General features: G+C 34.6%; 1 protein-coding gene across 1 annotated transcript; it reads left to right on the top strand.

Moving 5' to 3' along the window:
- Positions 1–283: 283 nt before the first annotated feature.
- Positions 284–21,511, top strand: LOC149415353 (alkaline phosphatase-like). Its single transcript, XM_089642309.1, has 9 exons — positions 284–441; positions 3,352–3,554; positions 5,710–5,902; positions 7,066–7,229; positions 8,988–9,201; positions 10,593–10,726; positions 15,561–15,759; positions 18,156–18,386; positions 21,324–21,511. Exons 1-9 carry the CDS (start codon positions 327–329, stop codon positions 21,509–21,511), a joined length of 1,641 nt encoding a protein of 546 aa, XP_089498435.1. The 5' UTR covers positions 284–326.
- Positions 21,512–22,608: the final 1,097 nt, after the last annotated feature.

Genomic DNA, 22,608 nt, shown 5'->3' on the forward strand with positions numbered 1-22,608 from the left:
CTTTGTAAAAGCCGCAAAAAAAGGGCGTCGATAATGAAATAAATACACGGAAAATGTTGCATGCGCGGTGATGGAAAATTTAGATAGCCTGGGGATACTGACCGATTGATTTATAAATTGATCTATTGTTAATTTAATATCAGATAAAAACATACTTGTATACATAGATATATAAATATTTTAGCAGTCCCGTAAAAGCTTATCAATTGGTCACACTACGAAGAGACGACAAGAAGCTAGATAACCACTGTGGATTAACGTGAGTTTCTCACTATTCAGTTGAGTTAACCGTGTTCGGGTGTCGAGCCGCGCTTTGACCATACAACATGTTGCCAATAGCACCTATTAAATTTCTAAACTCAATCAGTCTAATCGCTTTCATATTCGCATCGACAGTTTTTATCAGCCTTTTGACATATAGTGTTGCCAGCGAATCGAACGGTAAAACAATTGAAATTTATTTCGGGTGTTGCCTCAATTAAATGTTTTATTTTTCAAACACCCGAGCAAGTACCCGTGTGGGTTCTTAAGGCAGTTTTACATGACACCTTTTTTCGAAATTTTTTGAAAAAATGGACATGTTCTAATCTGGTAGTTGGAACCGTGATAAACGTGTTTTGGTATTACAGATTTTCGTATATTTTAAGACGGTGGACATTATTTGACGTCTTGTCACCTGTCACTGTTTTACGTAGATATATTTCGTTAAAATGTTGAATGTATATTCAGTTTTGTATGAAAAATATTAGTAAAAAGACTACAATATCTATTTATTACTGTTTGTAAATGTGTATTACTGCTAGGTATTTCGCGTGTATGTTTGATAATTGACATGTTGTTTCTGCTATCTCTCGTTGTTTTATGTAACTATATTACGTGAAAATGTTGCATTTGATTTACTTTATATTTTAACTATTAATAGTACTATTAACTACAATATGTATTTATTACTGTTGGTTAATGTGTATTACTGTTGATTATTTGACATTTTGTTTTGTAGAAATAATACACAAGAACTTTACATACGCCCCATACCTATGTGTTAACTTGATATTGTAACATACTTTTAAATTAATTAATGGTTGGGAGAACTGTTGCTTTGGCATCTGCGCTGCTGTATTTTGGCAGTTCCATCTCATATATTATACAAATATCGTAACGATCAAGATACGACGATTAGGTAGGCAATTTTGCCAAGGCAAAGGTGCCTATAAAATCACTATGACAAAGATCCAAAGACGAACGCGTAGATAAAAACATCGATTGGGTAATGACAACACACGTGACAAAGCTCGCAATGATTTCAGGATTGTTATCTATGGTTATGTTCAAGGTGTTGCCATTTTTGACGATTTAGTGCCGTCTCAAAATATTACTTCTTCTCTAATGGTATATATGAAATCGTAAGTATCAAAAGTGGGTGCCGATTTGGGGATCGGTATGAAAAAAAGTATGGTGTAAAGCAGTCATTAGTTTTTACTTACCTACGTAGGTACTTGTGTATTTTTAGCGTGATGAATGGTACTGCAATTATTATTATAATAATGGTGGCAAAAGGTTTAAAATAAATAACACATATTTTTCAAACAATGGATACTCGATAGAATCGGTAAATTTTATGGCTCCATGAAACAAAATAATTTTTAACTAACAAACCACCCTCCCGGGTCTCTTGTCTGTTACTGACACAGGTTCAATCCTTCCTTTCTTCAATAATATCCTCCACACAGAATCCCCAAAGATGGCATAAGCCATGAGTCAACTTAACCTCAGGGCTTCCTGTGTAGAGTTTATGTAAAAAAATTCTACCTTTTTTTATTTATTATTAAATTTGTTGTTACATCCATATAAATATATACATTTTATATTAAGTACAACAGAAAGAACTATAAAATTTTCTTTTTTATCTTATATGTAGATATAAGATTTTTTTTTAATTTAATTAAAATCAATTTTAATAATATAATTATTAAGTTCTGCAAGTATTTTTTGGTTTTTGTTATTGTTACAGCTGTTTAGGCTTCCAAGGCCATTTTCAAAGCCGAAACAGCTGTAACAATAACAAAAAATACTTGCAGTACTTAATAATTATATTAAATTTGATTTTAATTAAATTAAAAAAAAATAAATGGAGTTCTACAAATTAAACACAAAAACAATAAATAGATATAAGATAAAAAAATAATACAATTAAACAAAAAATATAGTACAATAGTATGAAAAAATTTCGATCTAAGCATTTAATTTTTTTTTTAAACTTTATTCCTTTTTTTGGCAATTAAAAGATTAAACTTTCGGAGGCGAGCCTTCACTTTGATGTATTTTAAAATAGAGCTGATATTAACGATATATAATATATAGGCAAATAAGAATAGTCAACCGTATAGGCGAATAAGTGCCTACCGAAAAAAAATTTATCAGAAGTGATTAGTAATTAGTATTTTTTATGAAAAACAATTAGGTATATGCAAAAAAAAAATATTATGAAATGATATTTATTGTATTAGTGTAAAATTATATCAAAATTTTTATAAGTTAACACAATCAAGGAGTAACTAAGATATCTAAATACCAAATACTAAATATAAATGGCTATAAATATATATATACGTACATTGCAACAAATATAATTTTAAGAGATGGCTGTTTTAAAAAATAATTGGTTATTAAAAATATTAAATGAGTTTAAACACTTTTTCTAATTTATGAAAATGAGCGAAGAAAGGAGTGTAAGGAGAATATATGACGCAAATGCGAATGTTAGCAGAAGTCGGGGACGCCCGAGGAAGACATGGCACGATCAAGTGAATCAGATACTTGAGTCAGGTCATGTCAAGAGTCAGATAATAGAAGAGAATGTACGAGACAATGTATGAATGTGAATGAGAAGAAGTGTGTGCCAAGACCGAGTTGTTTGGCAGTCCGTTCTCTCTGCCTACCCCTGGGGAGAAACGGCGTGATGTTTAGTTAGTTATGTTATCAAATTGTAAACCCATTATATTTTATATTCTTATATAAAATTGTAAATTATCAGTTGGATAGCCCTGAAATATTAATGTAGATTCACTTTCATGTTCCTACCATTAGATCAAGGTTCCCTAGTAAGTTTTTTTTGTTTGTTTTTATTTCTATTAATAACTTTGTACTTTTTCTTGTTAACTTATATAATCTTATAATTTTTCCTTTCTTCCCATATTGTACTATGTCTATCAATAACTTTCATGTGTGTAAATGGCACTTGTGCCGTTAATTCTAAATAAAATAATTATATTAATATTCTAAATTAATTCTAATAGTAAGTTGTAACCCTTAATGTAACCCAGTATTAATTTTACAAAATTTTATCCATAGATGCAGCGTACTGGAACAAGTTGGCAAAGACAGAGCTGGAAGAGGCACTTGAGGTGAAATGGAACATGCAGAGAGCGAAGAACGTGATTCTCTTTGTGGGGGACGGCATGGGACCCAACACAGCCACAGCCACCAGGATCTACAAGCACGGCGAAGGAGGACACCTCGTCTTCGAGAAGTTTCCTCATGTCGGCTTATTGAAGGTAGCTATTAAAAAACATGAATCGTTCATCTGCTCTACATGCCCAAACCATTTAAGCGTACATTTCTTTATGCTTTTTATTTATTTATTTGAGACACAATTACGACATCTATGAAACATGCTTGTAGGTAATACAAAAATTATTACTATTCAATATAAATCTATCTAGATTAATGGGTCTGTAGCATTAACATCAATGTATATTCACAAAAACAAATACATACATATAAAATTTGACAGTGCTGTAGAGGCAGGCCATTGCCAACGACTAAATAAAATATGCCAATACACACACTGTTTGTGATATTTCTTTCAAGATCTTGAGGTACGGTTGTTTTGCCGACGACTCCCCGAAACCAGCCTCAAGCAAAATCGCCCGGCATTGGGTGTCCACCACTACAACACTGTTTGCACAGAATATGTAGGAAACATAAAAATTAAAAAAATATCATTACATTATCCCTAAAGAAAACAAAAATTAGAAATTAAAACAATTTTAAAAATATTAAAATAATAGTGGCTAAAGTAAATTAACCTTCCAGCGGGCACGTTGAGAAATTTCCCTTGAGCGGGCGCTTGTCGTAAATTTTACGTCATCGAGTTTTCTCCATGTAAGTGGTGTTTTCTTTATACAAATGTTAGGGAATTTCTTTAAGGTTATAAAAAATGATAATAGGCAGCACTTAAAAAAAATAATTATTTGACTTTCTCAAAAAAAAACGAAGCAACACTCTAAACATGTTAATATTTCAAAACAAATATTTTATCGACTTATTTAGTCAGAATCAAAATTCTCATCCTTACAATTGTTACAAACCACCTCATCTGAAGAATGGTTCTTGCATGTAAAGGACTGGCAACGGCAACACTTCATTGATGCTGAGGATCTTTTCTTATCCAGTGCACATAACCGACAAACACCGCGTTTTGGAAAGCTTCTATTTTCTTCTTCTGTTATCGGTTCAACTGCCCGACCGTAATTCACTTTAATCCCGTAATTCAGCACTTATATATTGCAGTAAATGATTGACATTTGATTTGACTCTAGCATATCTCGAAGCTCGATGCTTACGACTAAGTGGTAAGAGTGGGGGAAGCGATAAGGCGCGTCTGTCGTAAATTTAACGACAGCGCGCCAGCTGGAAGGTTAAAATTATAAAGTACAATTTCTCAGGTACAGAAAATTTTGGAGATATCTCCAAAATCTTGATAAATGTCTTCAACATCTTGATCTCTATGTATGTTATTTGAAAAAATGTCTATGGTAGCTCACATCAGCCTTACATTTTTTCCAGATCTCCACATTTAAAATTAAAAAATCAAAGTTTAACTTACACACGCTCCTGATATTTCTTCAGCATTCAGTCAACTTTCGTCCTTCCTCTGCCAGTCCCATGCCTCACTGCCATACATCAGGGTTGGTATCAGCACTCCATTGTGGATCGCTAGTTTCGCTTCTTTTAACAATTTTTTATTCATGCCAATCGTATCCAGTCAATTAATTGAGTTTCCTGCATTTAGTCTTCTTTCAATATCCCTATCAGTCTTTCTATCTCTCGTAAACACACTTCCCAAATACACAAACTCATCCACTTACTCTAAAGGCAGAATGATAACTGCTGAGTGCTTGGCCGAGACACTTGCTTTGTTACTTGCCCGAGCAACTTATTGCAGAGTAGAGGTGATCACATGTTAAAGATATAGTGGGCGAATCAGTTCATTGGGATTAGTTTAAAGTGCCGTTAACATGGTTTCGTGATGGAGGAAAAATATAAAAATTAAGATAGTTTTACAACAACGAGCCGAGTTGAGTATGAGGTGGAGGGGATACTTATTCATTGGGCCTTGCTTTTATCCACTGTCTTTCCTGAATCACTCGCTCGCTACTAGGCTGAGTACTGTACTGATCACATCAGCCAAGCACTTGGCCGAATGCACTGTCTCGGCTGAGCACTCGGCAGGTGTAAGGCAGATGTAATTCAGGTCACTATACACTACATATGTATTGTGTATAGTGTTTAATACTATCTATTTCAAACACCATGTCTTAGACTTACATTCATCATTAACTCATTCTTCCCACAGCACCTGTTTTTTATAATCCAGCAAATACCACATACCTTATTGTAAGATTAATGAATTTATAAATTATTTAGACCTATTCAAATGACAAACAAGTGCCAGATTCGGCTTGCACTGCCACGGCCTTATTCACCGGGGTCAAGGTGAACTACGAAACTGCAGGCGTCGATTCGAGTGTCAAGCTCGACGACTGTGAGGGAACACTGAGAGAAAACGCCAGACTGAAGTCCCTCGCTGTGTTGGCAAAAGACGCTGGGATGAGCACAGGTAATTACAACTGGTTCCTTGATAAAACAGAACGATTATTAAAAAGTGATGAAAAAAAACTAACCCAACCTAATCTGTTATTTTGTCTGGTTGTCATTGTTAGATTCATCTAATTAATTAACATTAATCACTGTTAGAATACGGTGTTATCAGTAGATAGTGCAATTGAAAATATCCTGAAATTTCTAATGAAAACCCAAAAAGCCATACAATCAAAATTATTCTGAAAGTCCCTGTAAGAACTAGCACTGACGAAATATTCAACAATCTTAGCATCATGTCAATTAAACAATTCTATATTAAAACAATACTCCTTTACATTCATAAATACAAAACACAACAACTAACACATATATTAGAAACACTAGATATCAGTACTAAACTCTACTGCAAAATCTCACTCTCATTCAAAACTCAGAACAATATCATAACATTTAAATCTCAAATGAAAAGCTTGATACAATACATAGGGAAATCATAAATACACAGAAGATATACTGAAACCAAATACAAACCGAAACCACTCAACTGTACTAAAAAACACCATATAATATATTTATAATTATTTCAGAAAAAAATCTCCATAATACATTTGTAATTACTTATTATATTATCCATTATACTAAATTTTAATTATATGTAAATGAAATCCTCAGCACGGGAGATCCCAGTGAGGATATCATTATCTCTATGTGTTACAAAAAAGGAATATAATAAAACATTTACAATTATTATTACAACCACGGATAATACAAATAAAGGCAGATGTGGCGTAGAAGCGTGATGATGTGATCTCCGAGCTAAGTACGACGAAACTGCACAGATTATCAAAGCGCTGGAGCCATTAAAAGTTACGTATTTTGTATGTTGGTAGAAACAATAATGTGTTTTACGATAGAACTTACCTCCCATTTTCCTGTACATTATTTATTGCATTTTTACACGGTCTGTGGAACGTTTCACCCCCATATAAAAACAGAATTGATTGTAGTTAAACAAGATTTTTGAATTTTATCATTCCACGTTGTGTGATATCACATCTGAGGACAGGTATCACCTCATTTTAGAGGTAAAACGATGTTGATAGATATTGTATCATATCACATCTCCTCTAAAATGACGTCAACAGACGCCGTGTCCATGTTATTAACTTTGATTTGCAGGATTTGTGACGACAATGAGAGTGACGCACGCAACACCGAGTGCTCTGTACGCGTACACGGCTAACAGACGATGGGAGTGCGAACACAAGCTGCCCCCAGGAGCAGGCCGCTGCAAGGATATCGCCAGGCAACTGGTGGAAGATCTACCGGGCAGAGATATCAATGTAAATATCCTATTATAAGTCTTTACAGATTGTAGAGCGGAGGTTCCCAACGTGGTCTAAGTGGACCCCCAGGGGTCAATTTCGGCTTGCTGGGGATCCACGTCAATGGGAAAAAAATTGGGGATCCACGAGATTTAAATGGTGGAACACACGATTGGACCCAATTTACATCAAGGCATCATCAACAACAACGTAAACGACATATACAACTACCACAGCTAATACATTTTACATAATACTGTGTAAAATATAGCATAGAAATGACTTATTTGATCTTTCATTATTATTGAGGTCTATAAATAAAACCTACACTCCTATTCTTTTCAGAATTAATATATTGAAGCAAAACATTGCACATTGGAAGGCGCGAATTTTCTCAGTTCAGAACGGTCTATGTTCTACATTTAAATGTACTTCACACAGACTTCAAAACGAGGTTTGAGGTCATTTTGACTATAGAAATGGAATGTTGAAGAATCTGATACATATGACAAGAAGAACTGACCGGAATAAGCGCTAGCTTAAAAAGGCAGTTCTAGCTCCAGAAACAAATTCCCGTTGCTTATCCTGCTTTATGGACTTCATTTTTATTTCTTGTAACACCTCACAAGGGCGCCCCTGTCTGCACAGTGTAGGGACTGGGGAACTATATCGCCACCGGATGTTGAGCCGGCAAGTGAAGGGAATCTTCTTACGTAAAAAAGAAATTATAATCACATTTGACGTTAATAGGTTTAGGACAATTCAATATTCAGGTCTTCGGATATAAAAAGATTCATAGTGGTCTACGGGGAAAAAAAATTTGGGAACCTCTGGTATAGAGCTTGCATTTTGAAAGACAGTAAACAGCTGATATTAGCCCCCTAGCGACAGATTTATCAAATTTGACCTAAAAATTCCAACTTCCAACTTAATTTGCTCGAAAACGGAAGCAAATCAAAAAATTCTACCACAAAATTGACTCCAAATGTGAAGTAGAATCACCAGTTTCCTGTACCACTAGTTTACGGACTTCATGTATACCTTGTTATGAAACATATGTGACTTATTTTAACCAGTGTTTCTTAAGTTTATTTGGAGTAAAAATGTAGATGGCGTTTTGATCTCTCAAATAACAAAAAAATGTTTCACGTGTCGTCACTGGTCATTCAGCCTAGTAACTACCAAACCCCTCACCCCGACCCTAATTGTCCAATGCCTACTGATTTAAATAATGTTTTTAAGTGAAACAAATGCCATCTTTGCAGTAGAAGTGAGTCGTTCGCGAACGACTCGGCTCAGTGAACCGGATCTCCATCCGGTTCGCAAATACCGATCTTCACGGTTCACGGATCTTTGCGAACGAGTGAGCTCATGACCTGGTGAAACGGTGAGCCGTTGACTCGTGTGAGTGGAGATCCGTGTGATTCAACGGCTCTCACGTCACTACTGATTCTGAGCAAACGTGAAAGATAAAAGTATTTCTCGATTTCATTTGATTCTTTCAAAAGGGGATTCCAATAATATTGGGATTGCCTTTTGTAACATTGAAATATTGACTGTGAAAGTGAGGGTGAGGGTGGGGGGAAGGGGCTGACTCTTTTGCGAACCGTCATTTAATCGAGCCGGTTCACCGAACTGCATCTTTACAGAGAGCTGGAACTGGTTATCTTAATCTTAACTGAGCCACTTCGCTATTAGGGTGACTTTAGTGGGTTTTGAAACAGTGCCGAAACTGTTGCCATGAGCTAGCAATATTATATAAATATTTATCTTCAGGTGATTATGGGTGGCGGGAGACAATGCATGAAGTTCAACGTCACCGAGACCCCCGGAGACCCCATAGACACATGGGCCTGCTTGAGGAAGGATGGTAGGGACTTGCTGGAGACCTGGACGCAAGACAAAATACAGCGAGGCCTCAAGTTCTCTATGGCCCAAAACAACGCCGAGCTAAGAAATGTACAAATAGATTCTACTGATTATTTTCTAGGTAAGAATTTTTCATACTAGCAGGTTATCGCCCACCAAATATTTTTTTAGTGTTAAGTTTTAAATTAAATCGTTTTCTTAATTTGCTAATAAATAAACCAACAGCTGATATTTCACGATATATATCTATTATCAAATTAAGAAAACATTTTAATTTTGCTCATTTTCAAACCTAACCTTGAATTCAAACAAAACCTAACTTTTATTCTCTGATGCAATCTAAAGAGCATTTGTTCTGAAGATGGACACTGCAAAGCTGTCTGAAACGTTGGATCAAAGAGGAGGAAGTACAACAATACATATTCAAACTGCAACGATAATAATAAATCTAGAATCTCAAATCAATAAAGTATAAATATACTATGTATGTATATTTATTATTTTAATATTAACTCCATACAGGAAGGCCTGAAGAAAATAATTTCTCCCTGAGGGCTAAGGTTGCTATGTGGAGGGTTTTTTTGTATTACATACCTACAATGTTAGCTATGAAAGATAATAACATTGGGATGGGTATGTCACAAAAACTGTTCACAGCGGTTTTTTTATAAACGATTTTTATTGAGGAAAGTTACAAAAATGATTAAATGTGTGTACCTATGTATAATTAGTTTTGTCCCATTCAAAACTATCCTGAAAATACTTACAATCTTACTAAATACAATGTTTAAAAACAAAACAAAGCAACAAAAAAAAAAACTTACATAAATGATTTAAAGGCAATATAATAATAACACAGACTAATAATTTAAAAAAATTCAAAAATGGCATTGAAAACTTACAAAATAAAAAATACATACTATTGCAAAACAAAAATAGGGCTATCTAAGCCTATAAGATGAATTCTAAATAACTTAAAACTATGTATAACATAATAAAATGGTAAACACTTAATTAAAAAAATAAAATAAAATGACAACAATTGTCAGACAAATAGGACTTACAATTAAAATTAACATGTTTTATCTTTAAAACCAAAGGAAAATTTATTTTGTTTACTTCTACTGCGATAATAAAATCAATTCCTTCCAATAATGTCGAGGGCAGATTGAAATCAACGTCATTATCAAAAATACATTTGTGAACAGACTTCGTTGTAATATTTATGTGCTTTAAGACTTCCTCCGCGGATACATAAAGATGTGTAGACATTGGTGGAAACTCGCTATTGATTCATCGTTGTGTCTGAATGTTTGTTGATTCGACTAAAGAAAAACTAGATCGTTTTTAATTTCTTATGTACTAATATAAATGGTTGCAACACTGCAAAAATGATTTTACAATGCTTTGCTAAATATATTCCTCTAATATTGGATTGGAAAAGAAAGTGATATAGCCCTGTAAGCTAGCAGTGGAAAGTTTTTATGTACATTATAATTTTTGATAATTCAGGTATTTTTGCAAATGGTCATCTTAAAATGGAGGACGAGAGAGACGAAAGCGATGCGGGCATGCCATCCATAACCAATATGACAGAAATGGCCATAAAAATACTACAGAAAAACACAAAAGGATTCTTTTTGATGGTAGGAACAATATTGTAATAAATCTAAATACTAAAGAAACAAACCAAAATAAGTAACCCATATGGTTATTTGGAAGGATGATGCATAAAAAAATGTTAAAGTAATTTTCAATGATCAACATACATTGTACGTATATTACCATTGCCATTATTTGATTCTCATGTAACTAATATGATTTAAGATTTTCACAGCCAAAAGTATTTTTGTTATTTGTTTTTGGGGTGTTACGCCGTGTTGCGCTAGCTCCTTCTTTAGCCAACGTTTCGGACAGCATTGCAGTGTCCATCATCAGGGCAGATGTGTTATTTTGAATCTAATATCTTTTGAAATAACTAAATAACTAATCTTTTGAAATAACACATCTGCCCTGATGATGGACACTGCAATGCTGTCCGAAACGTTGGCTAAAGAAGGAGTTAGTGCAACACTGCTTAACACCCCAAAAACAAATAACAAAAAAACTCATGTAATTACTTCCAACAGTATCCACAATTAGCAAACAAAGCTAGTATTAATGAATTTAGAGTTTCATTTTTAATTTAGAACCGAACACAACTTTATCAGAAGATTTTTTTGCATGAAAACTTTTGCTTCTGGATATAAAATCTAACTAACACTTAAATTAGTTCCTGCACCTCCACGATCAGCTGGAACACTTGGTTTTGTATGTCGTGAAGTTTAGCGAGGATTTGTTTAAGTTTGTTCCTCTGCTCCTTTTCTTTGTCGCCAACATTGTCAAGAACTTCAGATTCTGACTTTTTGATCTCTTTACTGGATTGTTCGACGAGAACTGCTGTAGATTCTTCACACTTTTTGTCATTTGGTTTCTTTTGAGCGAGTTTAAGATACCCGTCGATTAAATCGTACTTTTCGTCCAGTTTGAAGTGGCAAGACCAGCTGGATTCATCAACAAACGTAAAATTGGCATTGATAATATCGACGCAAACTTTGCGTTCGGTACTCAGGAAATCTTCAAATATAAAAGTAGATGCAACAAAACTCGGATACCTGGATGAAATGGCACTTAACGGAAACATTATGAGATTCAAATTCCGATCCATGAACTTGCTCTTGCCGTGGTGCAGGACTAAACTTATTTTTACGTTTCCTTGTCGTTTAAGTCTCTCCATCCAATAAAAAATGTGTTCGCAAACTTCGTTGCTACTGTCTAAATGATCTAATTCAGATAAATCCACGAAGAGTACCTTGAAGCCTCTGTTGTCCTTTCCGACCGGTTTGACAGCATTTGAATATTTTTTATCCAGTTTAACATCGTACTTTTCACTATGGAACAGGTTCCTCTGAAAATTACTGTCTACCAGGGTAAACGCTGCAGCGAGCACGTCACCACCCGTAGAATCCAATACGGATTTCAGCCATTTGTCGTTCTTCATCTTCTCCATGTCTGATGGGTTAGCCTTAAGGAAGTTCGCTTCTACTAACCGGTAGAACATTCCTCTTAAAACTTCCACGTTCCGTGCAGTCGACGTCATGATGCGGGTGTAAAACTTTTAATATTCTAATTAACAATGATATATCGTTGAAACCAATTGAAATGCGTCTTCGTTTTAAGATTTGTCGCAGTTATTTTTTTCTGTGGTAAACAGTACCAGGCACCAGTGGTCCCACCGTTGCAGTTACAAAAGTCTTACACAAATGACCTCACACAATACGGATTACGATTAAGTAACTTTACGAAAATAACCACATAAACAATAGTATTTGAGGACTACGGTGATTTTGAGAAATATTTCGGTGATTTTGAGTCAATAATTTCTAAAAGTAGTAAAAATCCGAAAATATTATAAAACATAATGTAAGATGACCCATTCATTGAGAGAAAATGGAAAAGAGCCCGGTGCTGCAAAAGAATGAATATATTTGTTTTATACAATAAAATAGTGTTTCATCAAAATTAATAATAATAATTAGGAAAAAAATACATAGAATGTAACATTAGGCCTTTAAAGTACTTCTTATGCTGAGCGTATAATAACCAAAACAATGATGACCGTGTGTGGCCCTGTTCTGTTATCAGTACGCATCTCAGTACGTCAGCCCTGGTAATTGGGATTCCCGCTGAAAGTATGCCCGTTATGTTGGTACCGTGCTACGAGTGGCTATTAGTGCGATTTTGTATGAATGGCATTGAATTATGTGGCTCTGTTCTGTTATCAGTGCGTCAGCCCTGGCAATTGGGATTCCCACTAAATGGATGTCCTTAATATTGGTCACATCTATAGAATGGTGAATTCTTTATTCTATGGTGAGTGTATATCTTTGATTTCTATGGCACCTTGCTACGATGCAGTGATGTGATGTCTACAGAAATTTCCATAGATCTAGGGGAGAAAAATATTTTTTAGGGAAAAAGCACCAACATATACGGAAATTATGATACGTTTTTCGAAATAAGGGCAAATTCTGGAGAAATTTCGAATATTCTAGGAAAATTTTGGGGAGGAATGCAGATCACGCCAAACTCTGGGAATTGAATAAAAATGCACTTTCTAGATGAAAAAAGTGTGTAGAAATTCATTAAAAAAATAATTAAGGCGCGGAAGAATAAATTGAGGGAGATACAGCCGATCAATATTTAATAAATTGCACTTCGCGATCTGATATTATCACCATATTCGGACAGTCCGCCGCCATATTTTGTCACGAAAATCAAATTAAAAACTTTTAATACTTTTGAAATTTCAGTAGTGCCATCCAAAAAATAAAAAGTGTTGCCATATAATAATATCAATGCATGGAAAATTCTGAAAATTAAATATCATTTGCCAGATTGGTAGTTTATTATTTAAAATCTTGTAAATACTTAATTTATGTATATATATAACCTAACCTAACTGTGATTTTCTATAACAAAAAAATGACCCTTTAATAACGCCCACTCGCGTCCCCTTTAGAGTTTTATCCCAGTTTTCAAGTAGTTTGTGGGCTACGCTAGGTTTGTATAGACGGTTTGTGATTTAATACTAATACCTTTTTTCCATGTTATTTCCTGTTACACAAAATTGCCCCTTTAATAACGCCTGCTCGCGTCCCCTTTAGAGTTATATCCCAGTTTTCAAGTAGTTTGTGGGCTACGCTAGGTTTGTATAGACTGGTTTGTGATTTAATTCTAATACCTTTTTCCCATGTTCTTCTGCCTACTCTAACCCAAACTAAACACCTAACCTATTTTGTAAAAAAATATTATTATTATATGGCAACACTTTTCTTTTTTTGGTTGGCACTACTGAAATTTCAAAAGTAAATAGTTGCTAATTTGATTTTCTTAAGTCATAATTGATAAATAAAACATGGTTCCTATGTATCGCGTACGAAGTTTCAAAACCCTATAACTCAGTTAATAGTGCCGACCCCCACCTAATTCTTTCAGATTCGGATTTCCCAGCCCTAAATTAGTCTAAATCAAGTTCAATTTCGGTTATACTCCCATAAACCGAATTTTACCCTCAGATCGCGAAGTGCAATTTTATTAAACTTTGATCGGCTGTATCTCCCTCAATTTATTCTTCCGCGCCTTAATTCTTTTTTTAATGAGTTTCTACACACTTTTCTCATCTAGAAAGTGCATTTTTATTCAATTCCCAGAGTTTGGCGTGATCTGCATTTCACCCAAATTTTGATATATTCTGAAAAAAATTCTAAATATTCCACAGTTTTGCGGAAATTGTTATCCGAAATGTACCAGAGGACACGAAAATATTGTGGGAATTATTTCTCTCAAAATTCCCAAGCCAACATCCCGCCCATAAATTTTGAAATATTATAGGGAATATTTTTTCCCCGATATTCTCTAGCCACCCCTCTCCTCCTGGGATCCAAAAAAATATTGCGGGAAATCTAGTAATGAGCAAATAAAATACCCCATACAAATCCATTCTGAAATCTAGGAAAATTTCGGTCTGAAATTTAGGGAAATTAAAATTTTGGGCGTACCATCACTGCTACGATGCTACATGCATGCTAAGAGTGGCTACATTTAGACGTGAGTGGTTTATTTATGATTCAGACCAACAAACAACACTAATGAACACCTTTTTGCATACTTTACCATTTGCATTCGTATTGCACCATTGCATGTTGCAAACGCTAGTAGAAATGATTTTTACAAAGACAAAAAAATTAAACAAGTTAAATCATCACTGTCTTCCATCGTCATTACATCAATCTGTCTCCTCATAGGTATATCTTTTTCTTCGTTTCGATTCAGAAAACAAAATTGAGTGCCTATCGTCAACTGCGAGTTGAAATATTATTATTATTCTTAATTCTTTCCCTTCAATGATATTCACTTGTGATTTGAAAATTCTTGCGTTGATTGTTTATTGCTTGTATTATATTTAGAATTTCGATGAGACATGAAATGAAAAAAAAGGTTCCACTTTTGTCTGTCCAATTTGGCCTCCAACGCTCTACCGACAAATACTCTATAGGAAAATACAAAATCAGGTCTACGCGCATTGCGCACCGATTATCACTAGTGGAACACGTTTCGACAATATAGTAATACGCAATAGCGACTCTAATTGTATAGCTCTATGGCTTATTGTACTTATGTTATTGTGCTTATATTAAACGTATCAGAGGACACGAAAAAATATTGTGAGGAATCCAGCACTGAGTGAGCAATACCCCACACAAAACAAATCCATTCTGAAATCTAGGAAAATAAAACTTTAAGCACTATCACTACAAGGTATAAGTGCGAAATACTAGGGAACAGGTATTTGGAATAAGTATTTATTCTTACTTGTACTAGTTGTTCCAAGTATCAAGACGAGCTAGTATGACTCACCTCTTGTATTGTTTTATGCAGGTGGAAGGTGGCAATATAGACATGGCCCACCACCGAGGGAAGGCGAAGAAAGCCATCAACGAAGCTGCCACGATGGACGAAGCCGTGAAGAAAGCCTTGGAGATGACGGACTCCTCGGACACTCTCATCGTAGTCACAAGTGACCACAGTCACACGCTCTCTATCAACGGGTACGCCGAAAGGGGGGCCGATATATTTGGTGAGCGACCTTTCTTTTCAATGTTTACCAGGTCTCAATAGGTGTAGAAAAGAAAGGAGAATTTTTATTTTAATATTAAGTTCCTATATAATTAAATTGACAAATTTTAGAATAATTTCAAAAATTGGTGTCGAGTTCAGACCGGCTTTTCCAGAGATGGAATGTTGAATGGAGGGGAGGAAATTTTCGTATGGCTTGATAGAAACTAATACATCTGTTTTAATACGGACAGCCAAAAACGTGTTATCTAAAGCTCTTGCTAATTCTAAACCTCATAACGTAAGTACCTACTATTCGGAGAGTTAAACACGTAACTTTTAAAATGGTGGGCAATCTCCAATTTACATTCGGGCAAGTGAGATTTTTTTAATATGAGAATTGATGGGATAGTGCCTACATCTCGACGGTGAGTGAATAAATATTTAGATTTATTTACAATCAACCGCTTGCAAGATGATTTAGTTGCAATTTTTTGGCTTAGGATGATTTCTAAAGCTTTCGGAATTTTTACTTTTTTATTAATTTTCAAAGCGGCAGAATTTAAAAAATATATTGAATACCATTGAAATTCTTGAACGTTTTATGAACTGCAAAGAAAAGTTTACTTAATTGACGTTTGAACAGCCATAATACAAATAAAAGAGAGTATGTCATATTACAACAGCTGTCAATGTCAAATACGTAAGCAGGGTTCCATTCGCGGAAAATTCCCTTAATTTCGGGGAATTTATAAGAACGTTCACGAATTGGGTATTTTGTGGGGAAAACTCCAACCAAACCGATAAATAATATTTTTCAATTAAAACTGAGTTCGGAGTAGAGGTGGATCCTATGAGTACTTTTCGTTACTGGGTACAATGAGTACAGGTATAGAAAAATACCGGTGACAAAATACTCAAAAGTATTTAATACCGAACTGAGGATTGATTCAGAATACGTAATTCTAATTATAAATTCTTAAAACATCATATGTGATTCCCCTCAATAATTTTTCGAAATCCATGGGGGGGTAGCTACGGAATTCCATTTCCAAAAATTCCTCACATTTTTCCAGTGGCAAAATATCATGTCATCAAATACATACTACAAATATCCATCGAAAATACCCATCAAAAATACCTATCAAAAATACCTACTAAAAATACCCATAAAAAATACCTATCAAAAATACCTGGTAAAAGTACCTATTAAAAATATTTAGTCCCGGTATAAAATACTCATGAGTATTTTGGAACCAGGTATTTTGGAGATCTGTCACAAGTACAAAGTATCGCATGGAAATACCCGGTACTTTTACTGGGTACGATAAATACGTCTCACCTCTAGTTCGGAGGTAGAATTATTATTATAGGAACTTGTGGAGATATAGATTGTCAACCCTGTACGTAACTTAAATCAAGAAAAAATAAAGAATGTAGATTTGAGAAACTTCATTATTGTAGAAATAAATTAAATTACATACCTGGGTTTATTTTTAAATTTCGTTAAAACAAGGTGCTGGAACTCCAATTTCAGTTTTAAAATTTCATTTTAAAAAATTGTGTTCCGTAACAAATAACATCACATTATTATTTTGTAATGATAATATGATGAGATAAAAAAAATATGTAGCATTAAAAAACAAAAAAATAAACATAAACATTAAAAAAGTTACTTATAAAAAACACGAATTTAATTATTTAGTACAAGCCAGAATAATATATTTTGGTAAATATTTATTTAACCGCCGCTCAAAAGTAATTTTAAATGGACACAGATTATGGAAATTACACTTCGTTCCAACCTAATTACTAAAAGAAATAACTTTACTCTTCACATTGGGGGATTTAAATAACTTGTGCGTATTTAGATTGAAACCAACTCTAACTCCAATTCAATACTAAAAATAATCCAGAACAGCGGCACACAATCTTTTGACAAGGGAAATTTTGAACGTTAAATAAAATGGAAATTGAATGCATCTTTTACCATCTTCCGCAGCTTGAATAGTTGTTTTTTGTATTCATTAAGTTGAAATGAAGTGTAATTTGTGTAACCAGTGCCTATTGAAAGTGCGGCGGTTAATTAATATAATATATACCTAAATTGTTTGTAGAATTTCCGTATTCTCAGTAGAAAAATATATTTATAAGATTATTTGTTGCTAGCGCTAGGCCCATTGGTTCTCATCTGACTAGACAGGTACTTCCTAATCTTCCCCTCCCCCACTTCCTACATTAAATTAACCAAATGGGGATGTAGTAGCTCCACTGGCTCCGGCACTTGGAATTCTCGCAGTCCATAGCAACTCAGTGGAACTGCTGTCGGATGAGTCATGAAACTTTGAATCATGTAAATTGAAAATATGCACTTTCCAACTCTCTTAGCTTACTAATTATAAATAATGTTGTTTTTAGGAATTGCCTCTGCTTCAAAGATGGATTCCAGGAATTACACAACTCTGACCTACGCAACCGGCGGCCCTGATTCTTTTCAATATTCCGTCGTAGAAAAGGATGGAACTCCCGCAGTAGAGAGAAGGGACCCGAGCTTAGATAACACTACCCACTTTGACTATGTGTCTCAGTCGGCCATTTTGACAGACGAAAATACTCATGGAGGGAATGACGTTATTGTATATGCAAAAGGTAGCAATTTTTCAAAAAACTTTGTTTAATGAATAGTTGGAACAATAAGTTACCAATTATACAATAACAACCAATAATATGATACAAAAAGTTATTTAAAATAAGTTAAATTAAAATAGATGAATGATAAGGGAATTAAAATATGACAATGTGATTAGGTATAATCAGTTCAAACTTCAATGACCCAGGCAACTACATAGTATGTTGATAAACTTACTGAGGGATCTAGTCAGTGGCGGATCCAGGGGGGGGGGGTCACGGTGGTCATGACCCCCCCCCTGGATCCCAGCCCAGGGGGGGGTCATGACTACCTAGGTCCTGGGCCCATCCAGGACCTAGGTGGACCACTAATTAAAATTGTTAAACATAATGTTTTTATATATTTTTTGTCACAATATAAATTTTATTTAAGTACTTTCAATATTTAATTAATTTAATATAATACTTTGTTTGACGGCAAACGCATTATTCGGGAACGAACGCATCGAAAATTCGAATGTTACCGCGTCACCGCGCACCGCCACCGGCGGTGCGCGGTGACGCGGTAACATATTATTATGACACATTTCGTGTAACCACGTGTGACGCTTGCGCTCGCTTTGTTTCGACTAACGTCTAGCGTCTAGCAAAACCTAACCTCAATCGGAACGACTAAACTTTATTAATAAAGTGTTTACTTTTATTTGTTTACTAAGTTAAAAAAAAATAAGTTTCAATATAAGTAATAGTGTTCTTAAAAATTGTTGCTGCAAATTCAATTCATTACAAGAAATGGTAAGTAATCTAATCAGTTTCTTCATTATGCCAGTGTATGTGTGTTTAAACTCAAATGTTATTTGTTAATGTTCTAAGGCTGGGGTTAGACTCGTAAGTTTTTTTCCTGTAAATCGCTCTTGAAGGCGAGTTTGGCCAAATTCCCAATGTAAACGACACCAAAAGTCACTTAACGTAATTTTAGTAAGTTACAGAACTTATTCTTTCGGAAGTTTTTTGACAGGTCTGGACAGGTCTAACGCGCCCGCGCGAATTACCAGCCTTCCTATACTTCCTAAAGCAATTCTTAAGGCGAGACACAACCTCGTTCATCGAGGTTTTGCCCAAGGCTAACATTTTAATTTATTTCGGCGAAATTATAATTGAATTTAAAAAAAATAAAATTATGCCGCACGAGGGATGCAAGTTATTTATATTTTAGATTAATAAAACAATACCTTACAATTAATATATTTTACGTTCAACGATTTTAAAACTTTATAACCCGTGTATAACTATAAAGTTAGCGGACTTAGCGGTAAGTACCAGATTTTATTTTTCTAGATGATGAATTAATAACTTCGGAAGTGGACACATTTTTAATATTTGTAACAAATTCTTCAGAATCAATTAAAATGAAGGCTAAAAGTGTGGTTAATTTTTTTACTAAGATTACGAAAACGTTAGTAATTTTTTTTAGAAATGCATAGTATTATTTTTAATGATGGATTTTGAATGATTTACATGAAAATGTTCCGTCTCCGATTATGTTCGCTTAATTTTGTAAAATTCCACACTGATTATTTTTTTTATACGGCAACACTTTGATATCCGGCGAATTTTTGAATTTGACGTTTAACGTTCACTAGATTTATTGTTTGTTCTCTGCGAACTTAACCACTTAACCTTTGATTTGACTTTTTGCATGAGTAGGTGATTTGGTATATTTATGCTTTTTGCTAAAGATGGCGGTGTTTTGACAGATGTTATGAACAGAACTCCGTACAATTTCATGCCATTTTTGTGACATTCGTGTGGAAAACGTTCTTTTTTAAATGACTTTCGGCTAGTTAATTACCGTTTTTTTGCACATATAAAATTATGTCCCGTCTTTCCGGTTTATAAAAAATTGTCTGATTTTTCGAGTTGAAATTTTAAAAAAATCACCAGGGTTTCAAAAATACGATTAAAAAAAAATACGGAACGTCTTAGAATATTTGTATATATTATTATCAAAATTAAATTATAACTTCTTGTAACTGTAACTGACCGGACCTAAGTCTTCCATCACAACACAAGCAAGCATTTTCGGCTTTCTGTGGTAGTGGTAGGAGTTATTGTTGGGTTATTCGTAACCCGGGAATGTTTGTCTTTCTTTAAAAAAAAAAAAACTTGACCACGACTACGTGACCCCCCCCTGGCGCCAAAGCTGGATCCGCCCTTGGATCTAGTGGAGAGACATTTGCAGCTTGTTGACAGTGGAAAGCACCAATAGCTTTAGGAAATTATAAAGATAATGAAGAAATACTGATTCGTCTATGGAAGAAAGCTCAGATAACTGACTCATTGTTGACCCAGGAGACATGATGAAAACACCCAATGACGACCCTGTGCAGTTGGAACTCTTGTGCGGTGTTCACATAATAATAAAAAAATATATATACTTACCATCCCTCCCCCTTTACCAAAACCTCCCCTCACCACTCTTCAACCCCACCGTGAATTTGAATTGTTTTAGAACCACAAAACTACAAGAGTAATTAATTTTGTATAAGGTGTTTGAAGTCCTTCATTCAAGTTGCACTTCAAATGTCCCATATATTGTAAAGTCCCATGCTGTACGGCGCACCTTGACACCTCATGGCTCTAATACAATAATGTTGCATACACGAAATGTATTACCAATACACCAACCACCTACCACCTCTTTTGTAGTAATACAAATAAAAGAGTTGGGACAAATATATTTTGTGAGGTGGTATGCCATTTGTAGTGCATCTTGAATGAGGTACTCAACACTAGCTCGTAATGCTCCTAAATAGACTCCTTAGTGGACAGCATTCTTCCATTCTTGCTACGAGTCCTGCCTAGTGAAGCCGTCCCAGTTTTATAAACCGTGTGTTCAATATCTCTTCGGGAATATTAAACTTTGCAGAATATAAATCATTTATATTATAATTTCAGGTCCATTTGCCCATCTTATTCACAACGTTCACGAGCAGCATTACGTGACGCACGTCATAAGTTACTCAGCAGGAATTGGTGATTTTATCAAGTTCCGTCCGTCCGGTGGTTCCGTCCTGAAAGGGTCATCTATTGTAATGTTAATATGTGTTATGTTTACACTAGTCACAAAATCTATGTTTTTATAAAGTTGCAATAAGTATTTAAGTTGTTGAATAAATATATTTAAAATGTGAGATATTTTTCATTTCTAAAGTTACCTGTCCTTGGTGACCGCAATAACATATATTGCATACTAGGCTCTTACTCTAGGTACTGGAATTTCAATGGTGTTTGCTGAAGGCTGCATCCACAACCCTTATGAACAAGCACTACAACTCCATCTCCTAACACTAACACTCGAGACAGACTTTTGTTGTAAATTTGATGTCACATGTGCCTTCTTCTAAAAGGGTACATTTTGGCATCTCGAAGCTTTCTTCATTGACAACGGAACAGAGGACCGAAAAATGGGACGGTGCTGCTCAAATGGGACATATGGTAACATTATCAGTTACATATGCCACACAACCACTCTGGAATAAACATATCATTACTAATTTGATAAAAACAGAAATATTGTAGAACCTATTTATCAATATCAGAAATTGCAAAGTAGTCTGCAACGAACCGGTACCTATTCAAAACAAAGACTCTAAGACACAAGTTAAATATAAGTAGAAAGTCAAATTCAAATTACAAATGTTTATAAGATATTACAAACATATCTATAAAATTAATTAAAGAAATGCACTGTACTTATATTTATCTTTCACACATGAGATTAATTACTGAATATCCTGTGTCAAGAAGTTAGATAGATATTTATCTGCTTTAAGTCTTAATTGACCTTATCGGCTCATTTAATCCGGGCTGTTATGATTAAAAAATAACAAAGAAAAAACAAAACAATTTTCAATTTCATTCATAACGAATAATGCAGTTTTTACAGTTATACTTCTTTTCTACAGGGTGAAAAATTGTATTTAACCTTTTAGAGGAACTTACCAAAAATTTTTTCTCCTCATCAATACCAATAGGTACTTTTGAGGCTCCCACCACTTTCCCACCCCGGTATAAGTAACAGATGGTTACTCCTTCAGGGTACACAACAGGACTCTAATTTTTTATATTGATAAAAGACTCTAGGTATACAACGATTCTAGACCTCAAATGTCCCTGCATGAGGGGTTAGTTAGCACTATGCAAGATGCTCAGATTAGTATAAGTGTTAATAGTGTATAAG

Source organism: Hesperophylax consimilis, chromosome 18, assembly GCF_061612785.1.
Source record: "Hesperophylax consimilis isolate HC1 chromosome 18, BYU_Hcon_1.0, whole genome shotgun sequence".
Lineage (NCBI taxonomy): Eukaryota > Metazoa > Arthropoda > Insecta > Trichoptera > Limnephilidae > Hesperophylax > Hesperophylax consimilis.

Excerpts from the sequence above, each read along its gene's own strand:
- LOC149415353 (XM_089642309.1), top strand. The coding sequence starts at position 327 with ATGTTGCCAATAGCACCTATTAAATTTCTAAACTCAATCAGTCTAATC. Across the intron at positions 442-3,351 it reads TGTTGCCAGCGAATCGAACG|ATGCAGCGTACTGGAACAAG; the intron begins GTAAAACAATTG and ends TTTTATCCATAG. Across the intron at positions 5,903-7,065 it reads AGACGCTGGGATGAGCACAG|GATTTGTGACGACAATGAGA; the intron begins GTAATTACAACT and ends TTTGATTTGCAG.